Raw genomic sequence first — 13,798 nt, 5'->3', positions numbered from 1 at the left:
GCTCCTCTCCTGGATCTTAGAAGGATCAGATAATGGAGGTTGTTGTCTATGCGGTGATGGCTTAAAGAAATGAGGATAGGCCAGTAACTTGAGTAAGGAGGATATATCCCCTGAGCTATGTTTATTAAATCTAGGCCGAAGTTATGCAGTGCTACTAAGTTCTCAGAAGTACATCCACTGGACATAACCTCAAAGGGGAAAGTTTTGTATGCAAGGTTTCATAGCTTGCAAGGAATTGCAAACTCTTACAGAACTAGTTAGAGGTGTTAGACACTCACCTGTTTGCAAAGCCCAGAGCCCTGCCAGCCTGTGAAATACTGTTTCTTGTCGTCAATTGAGCAGCCCAGGGAGGGACCCAGTAACAAGCTCACACACAGGGTTGGAGGTAAGAATTCACTTCTTACTCTTGCCTTGGAAGAACTTACAGAGGTTAACACTCATAGGTTTATATAGGCGGGTCAGGGTTTTATCCTGACAAAGGTGTGGAGGACATTATTTATCCTCTGACAAAGGTGTGGAGGACAAAAGCAGAGCTTTTGCTGTCATGGCCCTCAATAGTTCTCCCTTCTAGGAGGGCAGCCCCATGCCCCACCCCAGGTTTCCAGGACACAAGGTGGGTACCATGTAGCTAAGTTTGCCCCATGCGCCTTCACCACCCCAGTTCATAGCTAATTGGACTATGGTTGTGAAACTGAGGACTAGATCCATTAAACTGTACTGTAACTTGCTTGAATAAGTTGTAACTTGCCTTTACTCATCAAGCTTGCTGTAATTGTTCTTGCAAATTACATCCCCTCCAAGTTTCACGGAGCCTAGACTTATCAAGAGATGCCTTTAACTGCCCCATATAGATAACAGCTGACACATGGGTCGTAATAGTGAAGAGTTGCCTAAGTGTTTTTCAGGAACTTGGAGCTAGTTCTGGCCCAGCTCAAACCAGTCGAGACCACTGACCATTCAACTGGGCCTGCGCGAGTGTCTGATGGATGACCTTTTGCCGTCACAGGGCCAAAAACACCCTCAGATCATGTTAATGTTGCCATTTTCTGAACACGAGTCCCGTGAACCATGCAACTCAGATACACGTGCAGAGCAGCGATTACCTCTTTTCCTGCCTCCAATCACCTTCCCCTGCATATCCAACCACCCTATACTCTTCACCCATAAGTATGCCAAGCCCCTCACCTTCAGGGAGCCAGATTTGAGGTTCGTTCTCCAGTCTTCTGTCACTTGGGGGCCTCCTGAATAAGTCATTTCTCAGCTACAAACCTCAGCGTCTCAGCATTTGGCTTGCTGTACTCATCAGGTGAATGAAACTGGTTCAGCAACAGAGGGACCCTTGATCCAACCTGGGCTCAATTATCGGGGAATCTGGAAGTGAGGGTCTGCAGATTGAAGGTGATGGCAGTAAGACTGGCTTAAGGTAGGAGAGACAGAGGTGATCGCTTCCAGGGACACTTTATAGAGATGCTTCCTGAGTGTGGCTTACCTGAGCTTGTTTACATGTTACAGAGAAGGACCCAGGAAAAAGTAAGATTCCTAGAGGAGCAGGGCTAGTAATAGGGAGGTTACCCTAGTGCACAGCACATCCCGACATCCCCTTCCAAGAGGTGGGCCAGTCCAACCCTGAGCTCCTGGAGGGAGCAGTGCCCACCCTGCTCCCTGTTCCTCATTGCAGCACTTGCCATGGAGCCCTTTTGCAGGGGCCCAGCACACTCGAACAGGAAGGAGATCCCTTTCCTCAGAGCCTGACGTGAGAACACGAGTGTTGAAAGTGAGCAAGCAGAAGTTCAGAACACCTGTCCAGCTGCTCCTTTGTTTCTCCCCAAAGCTCTGTATAGACTCCCTGTATAGACTCCCAATTTATGGAGGAGGCAACACGGGCTGAGGCAGATTCCCGTAGGGCCGCACATCCTGAGCCCTCGTTTTCACTACAAAGCAGTTGGCAGAACCAAAGGGGGCAAAGGTAAAGCCTCTTCATACACACATCTAGAGCCAGACTAAGGGTTTCCTCCGAGTTACCCAATTCAGGTAACTGCAACCAGTTTCCCCAAAGGCAGCCTAGGAGTTTTCCTGGAGAAAGACTTAAGGAGTTGCCCCAAAGTGCATGTTTTTAAGAGACACTATTTTACGTGCTTTGGAATTCAGTGCAAAGTCATGTGATGCTCTTGGGGCTCATTCTCTCCAGGATGAGAATCAGCAGCTTCTTTTAGCTTGTCTGGTTGGCCCTTCACTAAGTATTGGAAAAACATGGTCCCCGTTCTCATGATGTTTACAGCGGGGGCAGGGGTAAGCAAGCTGGATTAATCCAGCAGGCACAGCAACAAATGTTAAATGCTGCTTACATACAGTTTAAGAATTCAGTTGAATGGACTCTGGGGTGTCCATTAAACTGGGGTGTCAGGGAAGGCCCGGAAACAGGTGCAGTAGCCCCAAGGCAGGCGCTGTGCCAGTGGCAGAGCTGAAAGACTCGGTGAAAGAGCAGCTTGAGAGCCAGGCTAGATCAGATTTGGTGAAGGAGTGAACGTGCGGGTGAGAATGGGTGGATAAGGTTTCTGACCAGTGCAGCTAGAGAGATGGGGTCACTGGTCACTGCAGGAAGGGACCCCCCCCAAATGAGTCCGGTCTCATTCGCTTTGGTTTGGTCCTAGGCGGCTTCTCTGGGACATTCCCGACGTGCCAGAAGGCAGTTTCAGAAGTGAGGGTCTCAAAAGTGGCTGGACTGACACAGCAGTGAGTCACCAGAGTACAGTCGTTTCAGGGTCCCCACTGGAGGCCAAGGTCACATTGTTAGGTGGTTGTATTAAAGGCGTGGGTGAGTAGGAGAAACCGAGGAGAGCTGGAAACACAGCTAGCCACAGCTCAAGTATCAGAGCCCTTACAGCTGAAACAACCAGACCAGGATCACCCCAGAGAAGAGCACCCTGCATCCCTCTTCCTTCCAGCTGCCGCAACTCCCTGCCAAGTCACAAGTCACACTGTCTGCGACTTATGTTTTATAAAGGCCAGCATCCCCACCGCACCCAAACTTTTCTCAAGCCCCCAGACCAACCTAATTTACTTGTAAGCTAAAAGAGCCATAGAGCCTAGTATCCTGCCAGGGGTTTGGAACTTAATTCTAAGTAAGTTTGCTTTATAGTCTCATTTTCACCAAGTCCAATGAGGCTTTACCTACATGCATAAGGGCTTGAGGCTGAGGCCTGAGTTTTACTTTCAAGTCAGTCCTTGCATTACATAGATGCCCTAGGAATGAACTTAAGTTATCACACCTGCTCTTAACCCAGTCCCAATAAGGGTAATAATTAAATCCTGGTTTCTCAGAATAATTAATTACAGCTCCCACCTGGAGAACACTTGTTTTTCATTTCTGCTTTAGAAATCTCACCCTTATGTACAAAGACACAACATTTCTAGGCTCCTTCAATTCACAAAACTACCTTCCCATCTACCCTGTGCTAGGGACACACTCCCGACAAGAATAGGGAACAGAGAATCAGGAATGCACTTGCAAGGGCTGGAAGGTTGCAGTTCAAAATAAGGTGGTCAGGGTAGGGGACTTTCACTGAAAAAAATGATGCGAGCAGAGCATTTAAGTACTTTTCAGAGTAATTCCAGGTAGCGAACAGAGGTGGGGGGGACCCCGCGGGTGCAAGAGCAAGCCTGGGGCATTCCTGGGGTACCAAGGAAGCTGGGGTGCTGCAGAAAGCAAGAAAGGGGGAGCAGAGCTGAAGGCAAAGGAGAGTACGATGGAGTCTCATGGAACGCATCACACAGGGCCCAGCAGGCCATGTTAATCCCTTAGGCTTGAATTTTGAGATTCCAAGCACCTACAAGTTTTAAGCTGAGGAACAGATTTCATCCTCAATTTTGAAACCAACAGGTTGCAGTCGGGAGAGCGGACTAAGGTGAAGGTCGGGGAGCAAAAGCCAAGAGACCAGATAGGAAATACCTGAGTTAACCCAAGTAAGACTTCAGGGCTCTGCAGGCCTATTAAGTGCAGGACGCAAAAAATGAACCTGGATGCAGTTTGAAAATAGAGCGAACAGGATTTCCCAGTGGATTAGATAAAGTCAAGGATCACCCCGAGGTTTTCTAGTTTGGGCTTCAGGCCCTTTAGCATATTCTCACATTTACCCTCCTCCCCCCAATTCCGATGGAAAGACAGCCCCCAGCCCCTGCTGAAAGGTGAGGTTCAAAGTATTAATAACACCTCAGAACCCTTGCTTCTCCCCTCGCAACGAGCCGCTGCCTCGATCTTACAAGTGGAAGCTCCCTTTCCCTTCTGCTTTCTTCATTAGAAAATGAGCTCTAGTTTTTTCTTCGAACGTACATTCCCTTTGCTCTATGGCTTCCTAGCTTTCTAAAAGGAAGTATTGAGAGAGCCCGGCCCTGCAAGGTACATCCCTAAAGTTCCTCCTGCCGGCTGCTTTTTTCGAGGAAGGGCGACTCCCAGTTAGTCTCGCTTTAAAAAGAAAGCAAGAAAAAGCACTCTCCTATGTTTACAAATCCCAAGCTGGCGCCTCACAGCTTCGGCAAACAGCAGGCGCCCACCCGGCCGGAAGGCTGGCGGCTCGGGAACGCCCGCTACGCAAACACAGGCAGGAAAAACGCTTCCCCGGAGCGCTCCGCTGCTCTCAGCACCCGCAAAACTTCAGCAAGAAGCAACCTCGAGTACCCCAACCTTCCGCCCACCCTTCCCCAGTGACCCCCACCCTCACAAACCTCGCCCACCAGTTCCCAAGAGCATTCTGACGCCCAGCGCGGCTGGCCCCGCCCTTTCACAGGGCCTCGAGTGACGTCACTTCCGGGGGCGGGGTGCCTGGGCGGGGCCCGCGCGTGGGGAGGGGCGCGGCCAGGTCCGCGCAGGCTCGCCGGGGCCGCAGCCTCCGAGCTGAGCGCTTGACTATATATGGTCAAAGCTGGGGGCGAGCCGCGCGCGGGGCCGCGCTTCCGGGTTCGGCGCGTCCTCAGCGGCAGCGCGCAGGGCAGGGCGCGAGCCGGCCTCGGAGACCCGGCCTCGGACCGCCCCCTCCGCGCACCGCACGCCCGGCGCCGCCTTTCGGCCCCTGTCCCCGGCTCGGCCTCGGCCCCGTCTGATTCTCGGCGCGCGCGGCCCCGGAGGCTCTCGGCGAGCGCTGCGCGGTAACAAGTGGGCAAGGATGCCGTACGAGATCAGTAAGTGCCGCGGCCCGGTGCCCCCGGGATGGGCTCCGGCCCTGCCTGGACCCCTCGGCCATCGGCGGGGCGCGAGGAGCGGGCGGCCTGGAGGGGTCCCCGGGGCGCGGGGGAGGGGTGCGGGCGCAAGCCGGTGAGCGACCCGCCGCCCTCAGGGGCACCGCGCGGCGATCCCCGGCCAGGGGGACGCCCCAAAGTTGGCGATGCGGTCGGAGCCCCGTGGAGCCCCCGCATCCCTGAAGGGCCTGGTAGAGAGCGCGGACCAGGAAGTCGCGCCGTCCCCTGCGCTCCTTCAAAGTGGCGACCGCCCCTCCGGGTAGAGGCAACAGGTGACCGGCTGAGACCGGCCCAGGGCCCCTCTCCTTTTCCCCCTCCCCTTCCCTCCCCTGCTGTCTGTCCTCAGCCCGGCGGGGGGCCGAGGCAGGGGCTGCCCCTCATGTGCCCTGCTGCGTTTGTGTCTCTGCAGAGAAGGTGTTCGCCAGCCTCCCCCAGGTGGAGAGGGGTGTCTCCAAAATCATCGGCGGCGACCCCAGGGGCAACAATTTTCTTTACACCAATGGAAAGTGCGTCATCCTAAGGAACATCGACGTGAGTACCTATCCGCTTCCCCCACCAAGCGCTAGTTCCTTCCCTGAGCGCAGCTCCTGGGTGAATTCTTCCCCTTCCACCACCTCACCGGCTGCTCAGCGGCCTGGGGAGAGGACGCCACGCCCCCTCAGCCTTGGGAAGACACCTAGGAAGCCCAGGAAGACACCTTCGAATTTATACAGGCCCAATTCTCTTTCTTCGTGGGGAAGCTGAGGCTCAGATTAGTTCAGTTCAAGAGAAGAAGGGCTCTGGGTTCGAGGGGTGGGACCTTGACCTTGGGGTGATTGGTGACTTGGCCTCGCTGAGTCCCAGTTTTCTCATCTGTAAAATGGAGGTGACGAGATGAGGCTCCCCTCCACTTCCCCCGTCTGCCTGGGCCCCCTGAGTGAGATGCTACATCCCTCCAGCCCAGCATGCCTGGCAGACACCCAGCACTGGTTAAATGACACTCGTGTGTAATCATTTCACATCCAGGGTCCCCCCAGTGTGGCAGAGCCCGGACTCACAGCCAGGCCTCTGCATTTCAGCCTGATCTTCCACCTACGAATCTGAGCCCCAGTGCAAAATCAGGAACCAGTGTTTTCCCATGAATCATCTGCATGGGCATCCTGTACCCAGGCTGAGAATTTTTCTAGAGCCCACTCCTTGGGAAATCCTGGAAATTTTCTATTACTGCTCTGTAATCATTGAAATGACCCAGTCTGCTGGTCAGTCTCCCGGCTGCTAGGACGGCACGCAGAAATCTTTCTTCTGCCTGCTTCAGCTGAGTGGTGGGGTGGGGTATGGAAGCCAGAGGTACCAACATGACCATTTGGGGGTGTATGGGGGGTTTCTCTTGAGCTTGGGGTGGGGCCTTGTGCACAGTTTGTACGTGGGTGATTTTGATTGGCGATGCCCCCAAGGGGTGTCAACTTAAATTCGCATGTGTTGTGCATGATTACCCTTGGGGGGTTGGAACTGTCGCTTTTGAGATGCCCGTGTTCTCAGGAACCTCAGGGCTGGCTGAGGGAATGAAGGGGCTCTGTGGGCCTTGGTTTCCTTGTCTGTGAGAGGAGAGGCCCCTGTGTGGAATGAGGTACTTCTGGCTCTGCCCCCATCTCTCTGGTCAAGCCAAGCAGTCTGCTGGGAGACAGAGCTCCATTTGGCAGTTCTCCCTTGCCCAGGATGGCTGAGCACCTCGCAGAAGAGGGGTGGGTGGGTGTGAATGTGCCTTGAAGGTGCTAACAGCTCCTCTTCTAGATACGGATTCCTAGAAAGTGTATCCCGCCTTGCTCAGAACTGGGGGAAACATCACCAAGGACTTAGATCATAAAGATCTGGAGGTCTCCAGAGAGGTCCTGAGATATTGAGAAAATAAAAGTTGAGATGGCCCTTAGTAGATAGATACTCACTTGTAGTTTGTCAAATAAAATGGGCGAAAGCATTCTCAGGGATACAGTGCAGTGGAATGAATGCTTGGGTTTGTCCCTAACAAGTCACACACACATCGTGGCAGGCTCCACTCACTTCCAGATGGGAGACCTCACATGAAGACCTACTGTGTGTCTGGTACCATGAAAGGTTCTTAACCTTCAGCATCTCCTTTATACCCTGCCCTGCCTGCAGTAGACCCATTGCTCAGAACTGGGGTCAGGCTCCGCGAGGTGAAGGTAGCCAGTAACGGGAGCTGCTTCCAGCGGAGAAGCTGTTTACAGCCACAGACAAGCACCCTCTTTGCAGGAGGCATTCCCTGACTTGTGGAACCCATTCTGCTTGTTCTTCTGAGCTTTCTATTCTTACCAGTACTCCAGAGTTTACCATTCTCTTTTGAGGGCGCATCTGCTTTCCTTTCCCATCTATTTGTAAGTTTCTACAGGGCCACCACTGGGATGCCGATGTGTTCCTTCCTCTCTGTTCTGGACATACATCAGGCATTTAGGCTTTTGTTCAATGGGGGTGGGCCACTGGTACTTGAGTAAAGGTGGGTACATTTTTAATTAGGGCAGAGTACCCCTGGGAAAAAGACATGAATCTAATGAACATTCCGGAAATAGGAAGGAAGGTGATCTGGTTGGAATACAGGCTCACAGTAGAGAAGAGACATGAAAGGGAGGAGGGGACCAGATCGTGGAATGTCCAGCAGATGTCTGATTGGCAGCTCATACTTAATGTGCCCAAACCATATTTGGGTTTCCCATGTGTCTGTCCCCAGAACAGCGATGCCACTCCCCAGCTGGTCAGGCCCCAACCTTGGACTTCTCTTTAGTTCCCCCTTCAATGCCGTATTTAGTTCTTCAGTGAATCCTATTGACTCTACATTCAAAGACTTAAGAATCTGACAGAACTACTCATCCAAGCTACCATGCTCTCTCGCCTGGATTGCAAAAACAAAAGGCCAAACTGGTCTTCCACCCTGGCCCTCCTCTAGTCTGCTCTCAGCACCACGGCTGGGCCAGTTGTATTAAAATATGAGCTCAAGTTGCTCCTTTGCTCTCCCCGACCCACCGAGGCTGATAGGGCCTTGCTGTCCAGCCTTGCACCTTTGATCTCACCTCACTGCTCACCTTCTCCCGCGGGCTCCAGGCACCCCGGCTTCTGTGCTCTCCGTGGAGCACGCTCCAGATGGGTCTCAGGACACGGGCATTGCTGTGCCCTTTGTCTGGATGTTCTTTCTTCAAATAGCTGCATGGCTCGCTCCCTGTCTTGCTTTATGTTTCTGTTTAGATGTTGCCATGTGGCAGGGGCCCCTCCTAAATAGCGCTCCCATCCTGGCCTTCTCTGCCCTTTGGTGCTAATGGTGCATTGGGAGCCAGCCAGCGAGCAGCCACCCTAACCTGCTATGTCCTGGCCTAGCACAGTACCTGGCATGTAGTGGGTGCTCAGTAAGTCATTTATTGATTGAAAGGCCTTGAAAGCCAGGCTGTGTCGTGGAGATAATAGGCAGCCACTATAGGTTTTACTGCATGGAAGTAAGAAAGGCTTAGCCTGGTTCAGGCTGCTGGACCTAAATTGTGTGGCATCTACGTTTATTAACACCAAGCAGGTATCAGACCCTTGCTGACCTTCCACTTGGAGCCACGGCTGTCATTCACTTTATTTCCTTAAAAGTTGTTTTGTGAACCCAGCATAATGGCACTTAAGCTGGTAGAAAAGAGTGTTTCTTATCTATTTTCTTTCAACACATCCGATTGCCACACCTTGGAGAGGAAATTCTCCACAGTTAAAAGCATGCACTGATGTGGCCGTTCAGAAGGGTATTCCAGAAGGAGGGAACCTGATACATTCTTAACTCTAGGCCTGCATCACCTAGATGTAGTCTGGGAAGGTTCCTCCCAGTGGCTATGAAGGAGCCTGTTCATATTCTGAACCGCCCAGGATCACTTCCCTGTAAAACAGCTTTGGCAAGTGAGCCTCCCGGCAGAGGCCCCTCCACTGCCAGAAGCAGCCAGCAGATTTGCTACAAGGGCAAGTTTGGGGCTTGCTTTTTAAAATACCCAGTCCCTAAGTTCCAGAACTAATATATATATTTTATATACACACACACACACATGTGTGTGTGTGTGTATATATATATTTGGAAAAAATGATTTATATAAAGTTAAACTCCAGGGAGCGCAGTGTTTGTAGCAGTTTGACGTTGCTCTGCTTCCACTCACAGGATCAGTGGACTCATCTCCTTGAACAGAGTATAGACCAGGTTGGGAGGTGTTGAACTTGAGTGCTGAGTTTCACGCAGAATGATCTGCTGCCAGTCATGTGCAGAAGGGCCCCTTGTGCGTCCCCTTCAGGTGGGGGAGAAGGACTGACCTCGTCCCTTCTGTCCCATTGCACGTGCCTCCGAGTCCCTGCCGCGTGCCCGGGATGGCCGCCGCCCGGCGGGGAGCGCAGACACAGAAGACCCGCCTGCGCGGAGCTCGCTGCCTCGGGTGGGAGTGAAACGGGCCCCCGGGTGACAGGAGGAAGTGGCGTGTTTGATTACCGCCTGTACAGAAAGCCAGCAGCAGGCAGCACACGTGTGGATCCAGGACAGGGAGAGCACTGAGGAAACGGGCTCCGAGAAGGCCCCGGAGCCGAGTGGAGCCCGAGTGGTGGGGACGTGCCTCACTGGCTCCCAGGCCAGTGGCCCTCAGGTGCTTTGGATGTGACATCAGTGTCACCCCCTCCCCCGCCCATTGCCAGTCGTGGTGCGGCCCCCCACGTGTCAGCTGGCTCCGGGTGGGCACTTCCATTTCTCTCTCCTCCACCCTTCCCCCTCCACCTCCTTTACTTGAGCCCGAGTTAATCCTGTTACAAGTATTTATAAGCACCTGCTTTGTAGTGAAGCCCATGCCTAGTTCTGGAGACACCCCAGCAAAAGCCTGTCCTCACGGAGCTTGCAGTCTCCCAGGGAAACCGACACTCAGTCGGGACTGATGCTGAGAGGAGGAGACGTGCCGTGAGGACTTCTGAGCAGCTGGGGGCCCAGGAAGGGACCAGTCAGTGGAGAAGGGGTGGCGAGAGGGCCCCACACAGGTTGTGGAGTTTTGTGGTTGGAGTACTGGGGTTGGGGGGAGCGACAGGCAGGCAGGAGAGGGTGCGGGGCTCTGGTGCTGTGGGCCGGGCGGCTCTGAGACAGCCCGGCCCTGACCAGAGGCCACCAGAACCTTGAAAAGTTTCAGCAGATAAGCAGTGCGGTAGAGAACTGGTTCTGTATCTAAGGGAGGCGGAAGGGAGACCGGTTAGGAAGCTGCTCTAAGATTAAGGCATCATCAGCTGGTTCATCCGATCCTCAGTCTTGGTGTTGCCCACACACATTCCATCTTGCCGAGCCCTGCCCGCAGCCACAGTGCCCAAGATTAAGTCAGTGGTTCTCAGTGAAGCGGTTTCGCCCCCGCTTCCACCCTGCTAAGGGATGCTTGGCAATGTCTGAAGACATTTTTGTGCTACTGGTATCTAGTGGGTAGAGGCCAGGGTGTTGCCAAACATCCCACAATGCACAGGGCTGTCCTACAGCCCAAAGTGTCAGCAGAGGTGATTGAAGAACCCCAGTAGGTAACATTCTAACACATCAGGTTAGCGCTTTAAAAGAAGTGTGTCCTGAGTGCTTTGGGAACAAGAGGGAAGGACCAGCTGTGCCACAGAGCCGCAGGGAAGGCTTCTGGAGAAAGGGCACTTTTGAGTTGGGTTTTGGAGGGTGAGTAAGAGTTCTCCAGGAAGGGCATTGAGACAGCAGAGATGGGGGGAGTCTAGACAGGGAGTACAAGTGCATGGAGGTTGGAAGAAGTGGTGAATCAGACCTGGGCCCTGCCCTCTGTGGGAAGCTTTGTGGATATAAGAATGACATGTAGTCCAAGGAAGAAAGTACTAAGGGCAGTGGGGAGGGAGGTTAGGGAAGGTAGTGTGAGCTTTCTGGGCTGGGAGAGATATTTCCAGCTTGGAGCATCAGAGAAGGCTTCTTGGAGGAGGTAACCTTTGCTTGAGGTTAAAAGATAATTAGGAGAAGGTTATCTGGGACCGGGAAGTAGGGAAGATATTCCAGACTGAGGCAGATAAAGGGAAGAGTCACAGCTAGCGATCTGATAGAGGAGGGACGAGGGCGGAATGGGAAACGGACTTTGGACCGTAGGTCCAGACATATGGCTGCGTTCCTCTGGGTGAGAGGGAGCCTTGAAGGTTGAGCAGGGCAGGCTGATCGCACTGTGTATGAAGTCACTGGTTCACTGCTGGACCCTGGGCCAGCCCAGAGGAGGTGCAGGTGCGGGGAGTTCTTTGGAGGAGTGAATGTACAATGCTTGGTGTGTTCTCACCACCCTCTGAGGCACTGTGATCAGGCTGAGCCTCTGGATTCGGACCTGCAGGTCGGGAAGCGCAGAGGTTTGTGGAGCTGCCTGGCAGCCGGGTCGCTCTGTAGTCATTCGAGTTGAGCCCTCGTCGCCAGTGAGCAGAGGGCCCTGCAAGTTGTGTTTGCTGCACAGGTCCCACCACCAGCGCCTGCTTTTAGGAACTGCCTGTGTTTAGAAAGCCAGTGCTCTGGAAACTTAATCCTCCTGAAGGTCGTGCTCACTTTGCCTGGTTTGGAGGAGGCCCAGGTCCTTCTCTGGAGGCCTCCGCAGTGCCGTGTCCCCAGCTTCAGTGGTTGGGCGGCCTTCCCGATCCGTGATATGTCCATTGGGTTCACAGGGGGCCAGGTGTGCCGTGGCAAGCTGCCATGCGCTGTGGCCGGAGCCACCCCTTAACCTTACCTGTAAAGTGCTGTGGTGACCTCTGACCTCAGCACCTGAGCCTCAGGACAAAGGAACGTGAGAGAGCCTTGAGGGGCTCTTTTACTGACTTCCCCCCTGTGTTGTGGAAAGGTGTGGGGGGAGATTGCTTAGCTTGCTGCTGGGCGGGGGCTCCGCGCACAGGTGGGAGGTGGGCGTGGCCTCCTCCTCCAAGGCACCTGCACTGCTGGGCCCTGAACCAGCCCTCTGCAATGATGCGATCAGAGTTGGGACTTAGAGCCTGGCGGATCAATGGAAGGCAGAGGGGTCAGTTCGAACGACATTGTCAGGATATTGTCCCGGTCCCAGGAGGGGCAGGAAGAACTGGATGGAGTCTGGCTGGGGCAGAAAGACAAGGTGGGGTTGAGAGCTGTTGCAGAAGATGGGACAGGGCTGGGGCAGGCCTGCGGGGTTGGGGGGTCACAGGTGGGGGGCAGAGCAGGGACAGTCCCAGGGTAGAGGGTGAGGGGCAAGGCTGAGGTGAGCCTGGGGTCTCGGTGAGATGACAGGAGGTTTTCACGGGCTCTGCCTGCCTCTGCCCATATCTGCTAGGGACCCACGGGCCTCAAATGCCAGGGCTTCCTCCTGGTTTCTGCCTGAGGTCCCTTGTCCCCTGATGGGGGCAGGGCAGGAAGGAAGTCCCAGGGGAGGGGCACGCCAGCCTCGCACCCTCTGGCAGGGCAGAAAACCCAGCCCTGCTCTGAAGGTCTCCCCGCGGCTCCTGGAGTTGGCTTCCTTCCCTTCCTGTCTCATTCCCCGTTCCCAAGTGCTATCCCAGATAAACTGCACACCCCAAATCCTGTTCTGCCTGGAGACCGTGGAGGGGGGAGGGGAAGAACTGCTGCCCACCCTGAGTGTCTGAGTCCTGACCCTGCTGGTCTGTGATGAGCCTGGCCTGCAGTGGACACGTTGGGCACAGGGAGGCATCATCTTTGGCTCAAGCAGCTGGCCTCCCTGTGTGCGGAGCAGCAGGGAGGGGTTGCTGCTGGTTGGATGTATTATGTTCTTTATGTTCAGCCTGGAGAACTTGCCCCCAGTTGTATTGGGAATACGGACGAGGTGCTGTCTCATCCAGCCCAGAGCCTGCTAGAAGGCCGAGCCTGCTGGGGTTTCACTCATCCTGACCTTTTAGAGGCAGAACTTCCTCCCAGAGCAGCTGCTTACTCATCTTCCACCAGCCACCCACTCACCCTCTAAGGGCAATGCCAGGCTGTACATCCAGCATGGGCATTGCCCTCGGGGGGATGGCTTTCCCATCCGTAGTGCCCACATGTGGGTGTGAGAGTCCTCGGTCAGCCTCGAAATGGACAACTGAACAAGAGCCCTTGTGGTGGCCTGGCCACAGACCACTTTTGCCAGCTTCTCTGTGAGGGAAGTTGTCTCCGTTAGAATGTTCGGGTACAAAGGACTAACCTGGGCAGGGACAGGTTGGGTTAGACGGACGTTTAATGGATCCTGGGGGTCATCATTTTATTGAGGCGTAATTTAGGTACAATAAAATCCATCCGTTTTAAGTGCACAACTTGAGTTTTGACAAACTGATACTGTCCCATCACCACCGCCATGATCATGGTACAGAACGTTCCAGTTACTCCCAAAAGCGCCCTCTTGCCCCTTGCACTCTGTCGGCCTCTCCACCCTCCCCCCAGACCCTGGCAGCCCCGACCTGCTTTCTGTCACTGTGGGCTTACCTTTCCTAGACTTTGATCAGAAAGGAACCACGCAGTGTGTTCTCTTTTGCGTCCGGCTTTGTCACTTAGCGGAGGCTCCTTCCTGTGGTTGAGGGTGTTTAGCAGTTTGTTGCTCTCTGTTGGCCG

General features: G+C 54.1%; 1 protein-coding gene across 2 annotated transcripts in view; it reads left to right on the top strand.

The window, feature by feature from the left end:
* The first annotated feature begins 4,998 nt into the window (after positions 1-4,998).
* WDR1 (WD repeat domain 1) overlaps positions 4,999-13,798 on the top strand; it is a 40,042-nt gene continuing 31,242 nt past the window's right edge. Inside the window, exons 1-2 of one of the 2 annotated variants that reach the window (XM_067735516.1) lie at positions 4,999-5,175; positions 5,642-5,763. In XM_067735516.1, the coding sequence (XP_067591617.1) occupies positions 5,160-5,175; positions 5,642-5,763 (138 nt within the window). In that variant the 5' untranslated portion in view covers positions 4,999-5,159. The remainder of the gene's footprint in view (positions 5,176-5,641; positions 5,764-13,798) is intronic. The other variant, XM_067735515.1, reaches the window with a different exon arrangement.

The sequence above is a fragment of the Pseudorca crassidens genome, chromosome 4 (genome assembly GCF_039906515.1).
Source record: "Pseudorca crassidens isolate mPseCra1 chromosome 4, mPseCra1.hap1, whole genome shotgun sequence".
Taxonomy (NCBI): domain Eukaryota; kingdom Metazoa; phylum Chordata; class Mammalia; order Artiodactyla; family Delphinidae; genus Pseudorca; species Pseudorca crassidens.
Note: the sequence above shows the minus strand (reverse complement) of the source record. Positions and strands in the feature narration are given on the sequence as shown.